Source organism: Myxine glutinosa, chromosome 1, assembly GCF_964187855.1.
Source record: "Myxine glutinosa chromosome 1, kmMyxGlut1.1, whole genome shotgun sequence".
Taxonomy (NCBI): Eukaryota; Metazoa; Chordata; class Myxini; order Myxiniformes; family Myxinidae; genus Myxine; species Myxine glutinosa.
Genome location: NC_136261.1, coordinates 172,285,339 through 172,299,400, shown reverse-complemented (window position 1 = coordinate 172,299,400; position 14,062 = coordinate 172,285,339). Strand labels below are relative to the sequence as shown.

Sequence of the window (14,062 nt, the reverse complement as noted above, 5' to 3'; positions counted from 1 at the left end):
GTTTTAAAGCATTATACGTATCAAACGATACATTTTATGAAACGGGGAGACCGAATACACACTTTGGTGGTTTTAAAATGACAGAATATGTCTTTATTAGAAAGAAGAAAAAAAAGAACCTTGAAGACGACGCTGCTAAAAAAAATACACCGCTCTAACGCATAACCACGAGTTTAAACTACATTTACAACAAATATGAAAACTATTTTCATATCACAATGTTAAATATAGAATATATAGAAGATAATGTAAAAAAAAAAATGAGCCCTATCTTCCAATGGTAAACAATCCTTCAAAAAATTCCTGGATCCGGAATAATATCCTGAGCTTCACCAAAAACTAATCAATTCTTCCTTATCCCAAGGGCAATCATCCCACCAACTTTCATCCAAATCCGTTCAGAACTTTTCCAGATATCTTGTTCACAAACACACGTACACACACATGGACACGATCGAATGCATTACTCCGTGGCGGGAGTAACAATGTACACAACATAATATGACAGATTGTGTTGAGGATGTAATGCTAAAGTACTGTGGTAAACCATACCTGTAATCCTCAAGTTGTGTAACGACAATGTCTGTTGCCCACTTCAGCGTTTTCTCTTCAGCAGATAAAAAGTCTTCATCAGAATAGGTATCGTTTAGTGGACCTAGGAGCATTTAAAGACATGCACACAGAAGCACAGAGTCAATCAAAGCTGAAGGACATTATTTGTTTTATCATTAAATACTCAGATGCATTTTTACCTTTCACACTCACAGGTAGGGGAGAGTGGGGTAAGTTGAGCCTAAGGGTAAGTTGAGCCACCCCATGTTTCTTAGAAAGTGAAATATTTGAAGGTGTGAGAGCGCCATCTATACTTTCATAGCAATAGTCTTTCTTCCTGAGTACACATGCAGAGGAATATGAAGCAGGGGTAAGTAAGATCTAATGAAATTTGTATTTTTTTCAGAATTTCCCAAACTTTGAGTTATGGTGTTTTGAGGGTGATAACAATAGAATTAATGGAAGCTTAATGAATTGTTTATGTAGTAATGTGAACATGAATGGTGTAGATTATTTACCTGAGAGTATGAATTGGAAATTGAATCAATACGTGAAATGAGCATGTTTATATTCAAAGTGGCGCCCGTGGAGTAAGATGATCAATTGGGTCGGGTCAAGTTGAGCCATGGCTCATCTTACCCCATGAACATGTGTGCAAGATAAAGTTACTGCTTTATACGCAAGTTGGAGTTGAAAACTGTCGTTCTTGTAACACTGATACTTGTGTATAGATCTAAATCCTATTCCTAAGAATGATTTATGTAAATATTTTTGCATTAATCACAGGTAAATGGAAAAATGCCTTGGGACTATAAAAGGAAGACAGCACGTGGTTGTTCTTCATAATTATTTGAAATACAAACCAGTTCATCAGCATATCTGACTGATAAATCTTGACGATTACATATGTATGAACATTCAGCCAAAGTTTACTGATAATTCATGTGTCTTACTAATAATCAGAACACAATACATGTATAATTATTTCAGTTCAAACTGTTAAATTTCATTAGATCAATTACATCATGTTACTTTGTAATAGACACGAGGTGCTTCTTACATGTGCGTAAATTTCACACAAGGGAAAGGAGCATTTATCAAGTTTCAGTTATTGAACTGAAAAATCTGATCTGAAAAACGTGAACATTTACAGGAAACTACTTTGTCTTGTTTTGCATTGTTAAAGCTATAAGCAACAGCTTTTGCGTGATTGTTAAAAAAATGTGTATTCATTAATACTTCATGCATTCCCAGTTTCAATGGGTTTTCTCAGTGTTTTATCAATATAATAAGCTTTTCCAGTGGATCTGGACTTAAACTTTTTGTCTCAAACTTGTTTTATTGCTGTTCTGTCCTGTATTGAGCCGGTGAATTTGATGGGACACAAAATGCTTCATGCTGTTTTTTTCTTGTGGCTCAACTTACCCACTGGCTCAAGTTACCCCGAACCCATGATCAACTTGCCCCATCATTGGGGCAAAATGAGCCATTAGACAACTTTTTTTTGAAGGCCTCTGCTAATTAATTACATGAAAATGAAATGGTAACATGTGTATGAGGGGAGAAGCAAGTATTTACACCATCATAATCACTGTGGCTCTGATGCACAGCACTTTATATTTAATAATAATAATAATTCATTTATTTTGTATAGCGCTTTTCCAGAAGCCCAAAGGCGCTTTGACAGAGTGGAAAACATAATGCATAACAATACATGAAAACAACAATTGCAAAAAGACAAGAATCAAGAAAACAAACAGCAGCGATATACGGCATATATATAAGACAAGAATCAAAAAGACAAGACAAGAATCAATAGGGAAATATTTAAAGCAAAAGGAGGGAGAAGGAGAAGAGATAGTCAGGGGTTAAATGCTGTGGGTTGAATGTTGAATGCAGCGTTGAACAGGTGGGTCTTTAGTGATGTTTTGAATGTGGTGAGTGAGGAGGAGTCTCTGATGGTGTGAGGTAGTGAGTTCCAGAGGGTGGGAGCAGCGATGGAGAAGGCCCTGTCCCCCCAGGATCTGAATTTGGTCCGGATGGAGGGGGTCAGGAGGTTGGTACCAGCAGAGCGGAGGTTGCGGGTGGGAGTGTGTCTGGAGAGGAGGTCAGCCAGGTAGGATGGGGCCAGGTTATGGAGGGCTTTGTATGTCAAGAGGAGGATTTTGTACTGGATTCTCTGGGGGATGGGGAGCCAGTGAAGCTTGTAAAGGACGGGGGTGATGTGGTCACGGGTCCGGGAATGAGTGAGTAGACGGGCAGCGGAGTTCTGAATGTATTGGAGTTTATTGGTGATTTTTGAGGGTGAACCATAGAGGAGGCTATTGCAGTAGTCCAGACGGGAGGTGATGAAGGCGTGGATGAGGGTTTCTGCAGCCGTGGAGGAGAGGGATGAGCGGAGACGGGCAATGTTTTTCAGGTGAAAGAAGGCTGACTTTGTGATCTGTTTAGTGTATTTGTCGAAGGAAAGGGTTTGGTCAAAGATGACGCCAAGATTCCGGATGTGAGGGGAGGTGGATACTGGGATACCGTCGATGTTGAGGGCAAAGTTATGGGTGGATTTTGTGAGCGTTTTTGGGCCAATGATGATTATTTCAGATTTATCACAGTTAAGCTTGAGGAAGTTGATTTGAAGCCAGGATTTTATTTCAGTGATGCAGTTTGTCAGGATAGAGTGGGTGTCGGTGGAGACGGACTTGGTGGAGATGAAAAGCTGGATGTCATCGGCGAAGCAGTGGAATTGGAGACCATGACGGCGGATTAAGTGACCGAGCGGGGACAGGTAAAGGATGAAGAGGAGGGGGCCAAGAACTGAACCTTGGGGGACACCTTGGGGGAGGGGAGCAGTGGGGGATTTGCAGTTATTGATGGAGATGAACTGGCATCTGTCAGAGAGATATGATTTAATCCAAGAGAGGGCAGTGCCGGTGACGTTAAAGGTGGATTCAAGTCGGGTGAGGAGGATAGTGTGATTGATGGTGTCAAAGGCAGCGCTGAGGTCGAGGAGGACGAGAATGTTGAGGTTGCCAGCGTCAGAGGAGTCCAGAAGGGATGTCCTCTGGGAATCCCAGAAGGGATTCGATATTTGATGTCCAGAAGGGCATTACTGAAAAATGGCTCATCTTACCCCACTCTCCCCTACTCTTTGCTACAGATAGATAACCTAATGGCAGAGGCCAGTAATAGTAAAAGCACCAATATCATTAATAAGTTTGACAAACAAAAACAATAAAATAAATCAGAAGTCCCATGGAATTTGGGTTTTTAGTAAGACAAAAATGTAACTTGTGGTTAAAAAGGCCATTTTAGGTTCCTGATCTTTTGGACAGTTAAACTCTGATACTTTTCGATACAAGTTTTATTGGTTAACGAGTTATCAAACAGAGTGACCACTATATTCGTCATGCGTGTGTCTCTGTCTGTCTGTCCACAGCATAACTACCCGATGATATCATCCGATCTTGATGAAACTTGGGTGGGAGGTTGACATCATGATCTAGTTGTGTCCTGCCTAGAGTGGGCGTATTGTGCCCATTGTGGGCGGAGCCACGCCCGAAAAAGATGTCTTTTTAGGGGGTAATCGAGTTCAAGCTACATCTTCTCCAAGGGAGTTGGTGAAATCTGACAGGGGTTTCGGTATTTGTTTGGCCAATGTCATGGCCCCACGGAGCTCGATTTGTCATTTTCGCCCCAAGGTCAAGGTCACAAGGTCACGAAATTTAGAAAAGTCGATTTTTTATGGTTTTATGACATCGTTCGCTTCCTGATAGGGTGAAATGTCGTACATGATCTTATATTATCACATACATCATGAAATACAAGTTTTCCAACAAATTTCAGAATCTTCGACCTTTGACCTTTGAAGGTCACAAAGGTCAAATTTTCTAAGTTATCGGAATCAAACCGAATTTTCGGTATTGTGCAGCTAACTAACCTCATAACTGATTATGGTCCCGATTTGATGCATCAATCGTCGATGATTGTGACGATCATGACGATCGACTTGATAGTCCGTCCTTTGTCATTGAATACCGCTCGTTCATGAACCATCGTCGGTCGTCTCCTGACTTGTTGCTGTTTATCTTCCTCAGTGGTGTAATGATTAGTGTCCGCTCCGAGTCGAGGAGGTTGGTGTTTCAAACACTGGCCGAGTCATACCAAAGACTTAAAAATGGTACGTGCCGCTTCCTTGCTTGACATTCAGCATTTAAAAGGACTAGTACACCCGCTCACTACTGGAGCGGCAGGGGGAGTCATGTTATTATCCTTATTATTATTATTGCCAATTATAATTATTACTATTACTTCTTATGTTACATTAAGTCATTGAAAAGATCAGCACATGCATGACATTATATCATGTTAGATCAGGACATCGAAAGGATCAAACCATGCATGACATTATAACATGTTAGATCACATCATTGAAATGATCAGAACATGCATGACATAACATGGTATATCACTTCAATAAAAGGATCAGATCATGCATGACATTATAACATGTTAGATGAGGTAATTGAAAGGATCAGACCGTGCATGAGAATATAACATGTTAGATCACGTCATTGAAAGGATCAGACCATACATGACATTATAACATGTTAGATCAGGTCATTGAAAGAATCAGAACGTGTATGACATTATAACATGTTAGATCAGGTCATTGAAAGGATCAGACTGCACATGACATTAAAACATGTTATATCAGGTCATTGAAAGGATCAGAACGTGTATGACATTATAACATGTTAGATCACGTCATTGAAAGGATCAGACCATACATGACATTATAACATGTTATATCAGGTCAATGAAAGGATCAGACTGTACATGACATTATAACATGTTAGATCATGTCATTGAAAGGATCAGACTGTACATGACATTATAACATGTTATATCAGGTCAATGAAAGGATCAGACTGTACATGACATTATAACATGTTATATCAGGTCATTGAAAGGATCAGACCGTGCATTCCATAACACATTTACATCACGTCATTGAAAGGATCAGACCGTGCATGACATACAGTGCATTCAGAAAGTATTCAGACCCCTTCACTTTTTTCACATTTTGTTATGTTGCAGCCTTATGCTGAAATCGTTTAAATTCATTTTTTCCCTCATCAATCTACACTCAATCCCCCATAATGACAAAGAGAAAACAGGATTTTAGAAAGTTTTGCAAATTTATTAAAAAGAAAAAACTGAAATATCACATTGACATAAGTATTCAGACCCTGTGCTATGACACTTGAAATTTAGCTCAGGTGCCTCCCATTTCTCTTGATCATCTTTGAGATGTTTCTACACCTTGATTGGAGTCCACCTGTGGTAAATTCAATTGATTGGACATGATTTGAAAAGGCACACACCTGTCTATATAAGGTCTCACAGCTGACAATGCATATCAGAGCAAAAACCAAGCCGTGAGGTCGAAGGAATTGCCTGCAGAGCTCAGAGAGGATTGTGTCGAGGCACAGATCTGGGGAAGCCTACAAAAAAATTTCTGCTGCATTGAACGTTCCCAAGAGCACAGTGGCCTCCATAACTCTTAAATGGAAGAAGTTTGGAACAACCAGGACTCTTCCTAGAGCTGGCCGCCCGGCCAATCTGAGCAATCGGGGGAGAAGGGCCTTGGTAAGAGAAGTGTTCAAGACACCGATGGTCACGCTGGCTGAGCTCCAGAGATCCTGTGTGGAGATGGGAGAAACTTCCAGAAGGACAACCATCACTGCAACACTCCACCGATCTGGGCTTTATGGCAGAGTGGTCAGACGGAAGCTTCTCCTCAGTGAAAGACACATGAAAGCCCGCTTGGAGTTTACAAAAATCACCAAAAGGACTCTCAGACTGTGAGAAACAGGATTCGGTGTGTTACCTGGGTATAGACTTATAGGATATCGATGTCATATTGTTTCTGCTGAATTTGGATTTTTGACAGCTGAATGGAAAGCCAAATGACTAAAACAGTCAGGCATTTTTTTCCGAATCTTCACTCCCTCGTATTTTATGTTCCCTGTTAGCATCACTGGGACTTTATTAAATTAAGCACTTTAATAATGAAACAACTACTACTATACTACTACCATTACATCACTGGGTTTCATGGTCATTTGCTTTTCCGGGTTTCGGCTTTAGAGTTTAGAGTGTTCCCTTCTCTGCACATTTGTTGCTCAGTCAGCTGTACAACAGTACTGTTCACACTTGTACTAGGCCTACTGCTGCTGCGAGCAACATGGGGGCTAATGTTTGCTGACGGAGTGAATTTTCGCTTCGAATATTGTTGGTGTAGCATTTTCCTTTAGTTACGTTTACATTGCACGTTTATTGCAAAAAAGCCAACTTTAAATGGGATTTCCTGCAAAGTACTGAGTGTTGTGTCAGCCCTTTTCGGCCTGTGCGAGTGTGTCTGATAAGCGAAACCCATTCAGGAACCAAAAGGTGACCTTGCAGAAACTTAGAATGGTTTACACCATCGGCAGTTGGACTTCAACAGCCCATGCAATATGGCTTCAGCACTTTCAAGTTAAATCAGATTACATAGATAAGCCGACTTCACTCCCCTCATTGACGTCACATGTCAGGTGAATAAATCTGTCATTTGCTGCTTGTAATGCGGGCAGTTTAAAACGTCGATTGCAGACAAGGGATTCAATAGGAAAGAAAAGGGATGGAAATAGGTCAAATTACAAAATTATGTCACTGCCCTGATTCATAAAATTGATCAAATATCGGGGTGTAAGTAGGTTTACATGACCAAGTTTGCAAAAAGGCTTCTAGAGTAATGTAGTCGCATCACTTGAAAGGGAACAAATACACCTTCGTCAAATTTAATATGAAAATAGGTCACAGTTATGCTAATTTTAAATATCCTTCTTCGAAAAACACATTGTCAATAACTTGCACAATTTCAAGTTGATTAACCACAAAGTATTCTCTGAAACAAGTTAACAAGAAATAGGATGCATTAAAGGTTAAATAAAGGTCAATATGAAAAATGTATATCTTATTGTACGATTCAGACCAGTATCTATCTTTGTGCAAATATATTTAGGTGTTTGTAGCCTGAGCTGTTTCGGAGCTATTGCGTCAACAAAAATCCGCCGGAATAATATTTACCAACTAGAATAGCTGTAGCCAGGATCTCATCAGCTCCTCAATGAAGCACAACTGGTCCTGAGACTGTAGGACTTATTGCTGGGAGGAACTGAAACCCCGACCAAGCATCGTTAATTGAGGTGTCAGTACCCAGTGACTTTGTTCTAAATAATGTGGAAATTGATTAGCAGTATCCTGTTAGCATGTCACAAAGAAGCATGATAGACTTCACTGACCTTGATTCATCAAACAGCTTATCATTCATTGCAAACAATTTGGCAATAAATTAATATTTAATTGGCATTGATTCGTAACTCACAGCAGATGTTGCGTTGTCTCAAATAATCACACAACAAGTGGAAACAAGGGTATTTCATTGATTAAAGTAATTTTTCACCTGGAAAAAATTTAATGTTTTTGCATTCACTCACAGGTTCACAAGAAAATTGTCGCATGTTTGCACTGTCATATTGTCAGTGAATGTGAAATTATTCTCTCCATGGGACAGCATGGTAAACTTCGAGGTGAACACAAGGTAAATCAAAGCATGATTTGTGGGTTCTTTAAATGTACCAATTCCTACTCAGTTTAAATTGCTTGATCAGATTGCTCAGATTAAACAAACTCCGGTCACCAACTGGCAAGGAAATCAAACAAAATGAAATGAAGAAGTTCTGTCACTCAAGCTCTTGGGTCTCACTATCTGCCATGATCTTTCCTGGGAAAACCACATTTCCAAGCTGGCCTCCAAAGCCAGTCGCCGACTGGGCATCCTCCGTCGTGCGAAGTCCTTCCTTGGCACACCTGAGCTCCTCACCACATACAAGGCTTTCATCCGCAGCTCAATGGAATACTGTTATCCTCTCTGGGCTGGTGCTCCTGCCTCACACCTAGCTCGGCTTCACGCTGTTGAAACCAAAGCTTTCAGAATCATTGGAATCTCCCGCGATGAAGCAAACTCTGAGGACCTTTCACTCACTCACTGCAGGCAGGGTGGTGGTCTATCTGTCTTCTACCGACTCCTCTCTGGCTTGCCCCCCCTCCCCCCAGCTCTGTCTGTGCTCTGTCCCCCAAATATTCCTACAGGTCGCACAAGATCTGACAGCAACCCTCTTATAGTTAAACTGCCAAAATCAAGACTCTCTGCTCACCTTCACTCTTTCATTCCTCTTTTCTCCCACCTCTGGAACAAACTCCCTCCAGGTCTTTAAAACAGCTGTTCACCACCATCTCTCGTCTTCCCCCATCCAAAACCTTGATCTTTTCTGCCCCCGTTAATTCACCCCAGATCCACTTTTCTAAAATACCAACTTCTTTCCTGGAAGTCCTCGCTGTGTCCATGTGTTCTTTACCTCTCCCTCCCCCCAATCCCACTCCCTCCCACAGATCTCCCGATGTCCCTGCTCTCAAATGTTGTACTTGTGTGCTTCCCCCTGTCTCCCCGTCTTGTCTCGCCCTCCCTTTATTATGTCTTATGTGTCCGTTTGTTTTTTTGTCATTAATGTTAGCTCTTACACGAGCCTCGATCTTGTATACAAAAAAATTTTCAAGTTTGTTGACCGGTAATTCAAATGTTGTGTGATGAAAAAGAAACTCATTTTGACTAAGCATTTTTTTTAAACCACTATTCCCAACAGAACCCCTGCATGCAATATAGGAAGCAATGATAGTGTGTGTCAGGAGTTTGCCTGTACGAAGGAGATTATTGTTTTTTACACTGTATTTATATTATCAGAAACCGAGTTGAAGTGATGCAGAGTTTGATATTTACCATATTCTTGGGGAAAATGCAGGAGTATAGAAAAGGTCCCTTTATATGGTATTGTGTTGGAATGTCCACAGTCTTTGCAGTTAGACCGCCCTCTCGGTTCTTCACATGCCATGCTTCCAGTATCAATCTGTGTCGTTTTTGGACGTCGTGCTAGGGCACGGTCCCCATCAAAGTCAAATTTGCGGAGTCGATCTAGTTTTACTTTCTGGTTGGAAGCGCCCTTCTTTCTTTAATAAAAAGGAAAAAAAAAAACATATACGTATATGTGTGTATGTATATATATATATATATATATATATATATATATATATATATATATATATATATATATATATATATATATATATACACAATAGTACATTTAAAGACACTGGCAATGACCCAAATCCTCCAATGCCCCTCCTCTCCTATTTGATGGAATGTTACATTTACCTAAAATACATTAATTTTTTTATCAAATTCAGCAAGAAATAAATCCTTCAATGGGTGGAGGTCAAAAAAAATCAATTCACATGGAAGGATGATTTCAAACAAAGGAATTAAAAGATGAAGCATATTTTAGATTGAAACATCAAAGAATGTGTCCATAATTTGTCTCAAAAACCATTGACAGGTGTACCCACAAGCCCACACCTCCTTCCCAACCACCCAGCATTTTCATACCACCCTGTATTTTAAGACTTCCCCATAACTTGTACACTTACGTAGATGCATTTCGATCTCTTCAGGAAAAGAAGCTCGAACAGGCTGATGTGGTGGAAGGAGGTGAATGGATTAGGAAGGAGAAGAAAAACATAAATCATAAGTGATGATCCAAAATGCAATTGAAAGGCTAACATCAAGTATGAAAATGAGGATGACAGAAAAATGGTTTGAGATTAGTTGGGAGCAGTTAAATTAGTGTTTAAGTCGAAAAATGTGTCATAAATTAGGATTTAGCGATTGGATGGTGGAGAAAATGAGTCGTGAAATTAAAGGAATGATGGTTCAGGTTAAAAATGCCGTAATGTTCTCAAAGCTCAGGTAGGAATGGGGTTATACAAAAACAGGTGCAGCATAGTTACCGCATTCTGATTAAAGAACAATGACCGTTTTTCTTGAGATTTGTGCTGATCATTTTTCAAAATGTCATCACAAAGAAAGAAGAGCTGCACGCATGCACACAATACGAGCCATGGTCAGTGGAAAATAAGGGAAGATGGTAAACTGAAATAAAAGGATAATTAGGAAATTAAAGCAGTGAATGATGACATTAAATGGAAAACTGGACATTAACTGGTGGGGCTAAAGAGGGAAGGGATAAAATGAAAGGACAATAATAGATATTAAATACAAAAAGTTGGAAAATGAAGAGAGATTTGGAGAAGAGGGGGAGGGGTGAGAAATTAAACAAAAGGGAGTGAAAAGGAAGCTAAAAAAAAAACATAGGAGATAGTGCAGAGAAGGAAAACAAATGAGGAAGGTTGCGGGGAATGAAAGGAAGCATGAGGAGTGTCGAGGAGAAAGAAGAGGAGGGGCGTTTGGCTGTAAGGGGGAATAAGGTGGAGAATGATGGCGGACCTGCAAAATGACATGAGGAAATGAGAGAGTTCATCGAGCACTTTACACCTCGCTGCTTTGACAAAGGTCATGGGTGGGGTTTACGAGCAGCAAATTTGATTGTTTGTGATGATGTAAAATGCCGTAATATATTTTTTATGTACTGCTAAACGGAAGGGTTTTGAAAGTGTCAAAAAGGTGATTTGTTTTCTATAGTGTTCTAGTACATAATTAAATTTAAATAAAATAAAGATTTTAAATGTAAAAAAAAAAACGAATTTTGGAAGTTTACCGTCATTTCTTTTACACCACCTTATTTAACACGTTACATTCGTTCTTCGTGCTTGTTGTTTGTGTTATGACATCCTTAATTCCTGTTGTTTGTGTCCATTATGACATCCTTAATTCCTGTAAAATTCCTGTCTGGAATAATTTTCAATTTCTGTTTAACTGCCAGACAGGTAGACAGAGTAAAAAAAAGTGTACATACCTCTGGGCTAACCTGCCAGCCAACTGAAGCACGCACCATGACACCCCACCTCTTAAGACTGGGAGAGTCACAATTCGCTCGGACCAATAGTCGCATTCCATGCCCCATGGGGCAGTGAATTAGCCCCTCGAGTGACTTCAGGGAATGATAGGGACCTTTTTATGGTTACCTTGATGAGAATGGTTATATTTGGAAACGCCACAACCCTTTGAGTAATTGCAACATCAGTGTCAATGGTTCAACAGAATAGCGTGCGCTCATGCAATTACATCCTTTCTAGACTCAGTGACAGTGTATATCTGAACTCTCAATTGCAGCAAGTGCTGGTGTGGTACATGGGTGAACGAGAAAAAAAATATTAAAGAGACAGACAAAAAGAAGGCAAAAGAAAAGGAAGGTAGATCAAGATGGAATTAAAGTGGTGGGGAGAGAAGAAAGAATAGAAGGCAAATACAGAAAGATGGATGGAGGGCAAAGCCAACATTGGGAGAATGAAGGGGAATTTGAGAGGAGTGAAGGAAATGCATGCAGCAACAATGAAGAGGATTTTATTACCAAGGGTATAGGATCATGTTGTCTCATCACAAACTGAAGGAACACTGCCGTGTGTGCAGGACGTTGTTTCAGCAGCATTATGTCAGAAAATGGTCCATGGTCATTCTCCTATAGAAGAGCAGACATTAACAGGTTAGATAGTTTGGATGTCTCGAATGAGTCAGTCCATGATGCACTAAAGTTTCAGTCAATGTGACCATTCTGTCCTCACTTGCTGCTTTATGTTCCTTCACAAAGAAAACATTAATTGCTGAATGCACCTACAGTAAAACACAGGAACTACTGAGACAGTAAATGTGAAATCTGTGGTACACCGATACTATAAGAGGAATAAAAATGACACAGCCTGTAGAAGGCCAAACAAATCATCAGGTGAACCCGGCATTACAAGGGCAAAAAGAATGTGTAATACAATTTAACTTTGAGATGGAGGAAACATTGCAGTGTTTGAGGACAGGATTAAAAACAACAAACCAATCAGAGATGGCGGAGCATAAAGCAAAGTACGTACACTTATGGAGCAAAGCCCAAGACAAGACAAATGTACTACTTGGAATAAATACCTTCAGTGTATTCCAGTTTACCCTAATATATCATAATCACAAGTCACCATAAACAAATACCCTACAGCAGTTTGCATACTGTATTACAATGGTTGTACTGTATTGTTATGCTGACGAGGAGGGGAGTGTCGTTGAAGCTGAAGGGAAAGGTGTATGCTGCATGTGTGAGAAGTGTTATGATTTATGGGAGCGAGACATGGGTAATGAACGTAGAGCAGCAACAAAGGCTGGAAAGGGTGGAAATGCGAATGGTTCGGTGGATGTGCGGAGTATCGTTGAGAGAGAGGAAGACAAATGATGAATTGCGAAAAATGATGGGAATAGAGCCTGTGATTGATGTTGTGAAGAGGAACAAGTTGAGATGGTTTGGTCATGTGTTGAGGAAGGATGAAAGTGACTGGTTGAGAAGAGTGATGGAAATGAATGTAGAAGGAAGTAGAAGATGGGGAAGACCGAGAAAGACTTGGCCAAAGATGGTCGAAGAAGAAATGCGGGCAAGGGGGTTAACAAGGAGAGATGCAGAAAATAGGGCAAGATGGAGAAGATTGTCATGGGGACCGCAAGGCTAACCCCCGCTCTAGCAGGGAAAATGGCCTTAAAATGGGCTACCGTGGTACCATGTGTAGTACTAGGCTACCGTGTCCGACCTTGGCTTGAGGCTTTGTTTTTGTCTCAGCGGTTCTCCGATCACGCTGCAATTACTTTCTGGTCTCTGATTTTCCCGGTCGTTTCACCCCATACTTCCTTGTTTTAAAATCTCCTCAAAAAAAAAAAAAACCAAAATTTTTTCCTTCTGTTCTTATTCGTTTATTCGTTCTTATTTGTTCGTTCGTTCTTCGACCACGTTGCTTGTGATCACGTGATCACGTTGTTAAAAAATGTCTAATCTGTCCCCTGAAGACCTGTATTCTGTCATATTCTATAACACCTTTTTCTTCTTCTTCTATAAAAGGTTGCTTTCGACTTGCTCACCAAATCTATTCATTCCAAAAAAAAATTCCATCTCTTATAGTGAGTGCATCTTTCATTCATTCCCGAAACTCTCCAGCACTCCATCCTCCCTCCAGCGTCCTCAAACGTATTTTTGACTCGAATGTCTCAAGAAACTCATTTTGCAATAAATGTTCGTTTCCCATTAATCGTACACTTTTCAAAATCCAATCTCACCCCTCCCCTCCAAATCTTCCACATCACCCATCCCTTTCAAATCTTCCCCCTTGCCCCTCCCCTCCAAATCTTCCCCATCACCCCTTCCCTCCAAAACTTCCCCATCACCCCTCCCCTCCAAAACTTCCCCATCACCCCTCCCCTCTAAATCTACCCCCTTGCCCCTCCCCTCCAAATCATCCCCATCACCCATCTCTTTCAAATCTTCCCCCTTGCCCCTCCCCTCCAAATCTTCCCAATCACCCATTCCTTTCAAATCTCCCCCCAAACCCCTCCCCTCCGAGACTCTCCCTCGCTCCTCCCCTCCTCGACTCCCCT

General features: G+C 40.6%; 1 protein-coding gene across 11 annotated transcripts in view; it reads right to left on the bottom strand.

Annotated features, from left to right (window-relative positions):
- Positions 1 to 14,062, bottom strand: part of LOC137431249 (rho guanine nucleotide exchange factor 11) — a 159,714-nt gene that overhangs the window by 93,083 nt on the left and 52,569 nt on the right. For 8 of the 11 annotated variants that reach the window (XM_078780119.1, XM_078780123.1, XM_078780134.1 and 5 more), the window contains 4 exons: positions 12,015 to 12,122; positions 10,495 to 10,578; positions 10,135 to 10,177; positions 553 to 655 (listed from right to left, as the gene is read on the bottom strand). In XM_078780119.1, coding sequence (XP_078636245.1) covers positions 553 to 655; positions 10,135 to 10,177; positions 10,495 to 10,578; positions 12,015 to 12,122 — 338 coding nt within the window. The remainder of the gene's footprint in view (positions 1 to 552; positions 656 to 10,134; positions 10,178 to 10,494; positions 10,579 to 12,014; positions 12,123 to 14,062) is intronic. The other 3 variants (XM_078780143.1, XM_078780151.1, XM_078780146.1) reach the window with 1 other exon arrangement.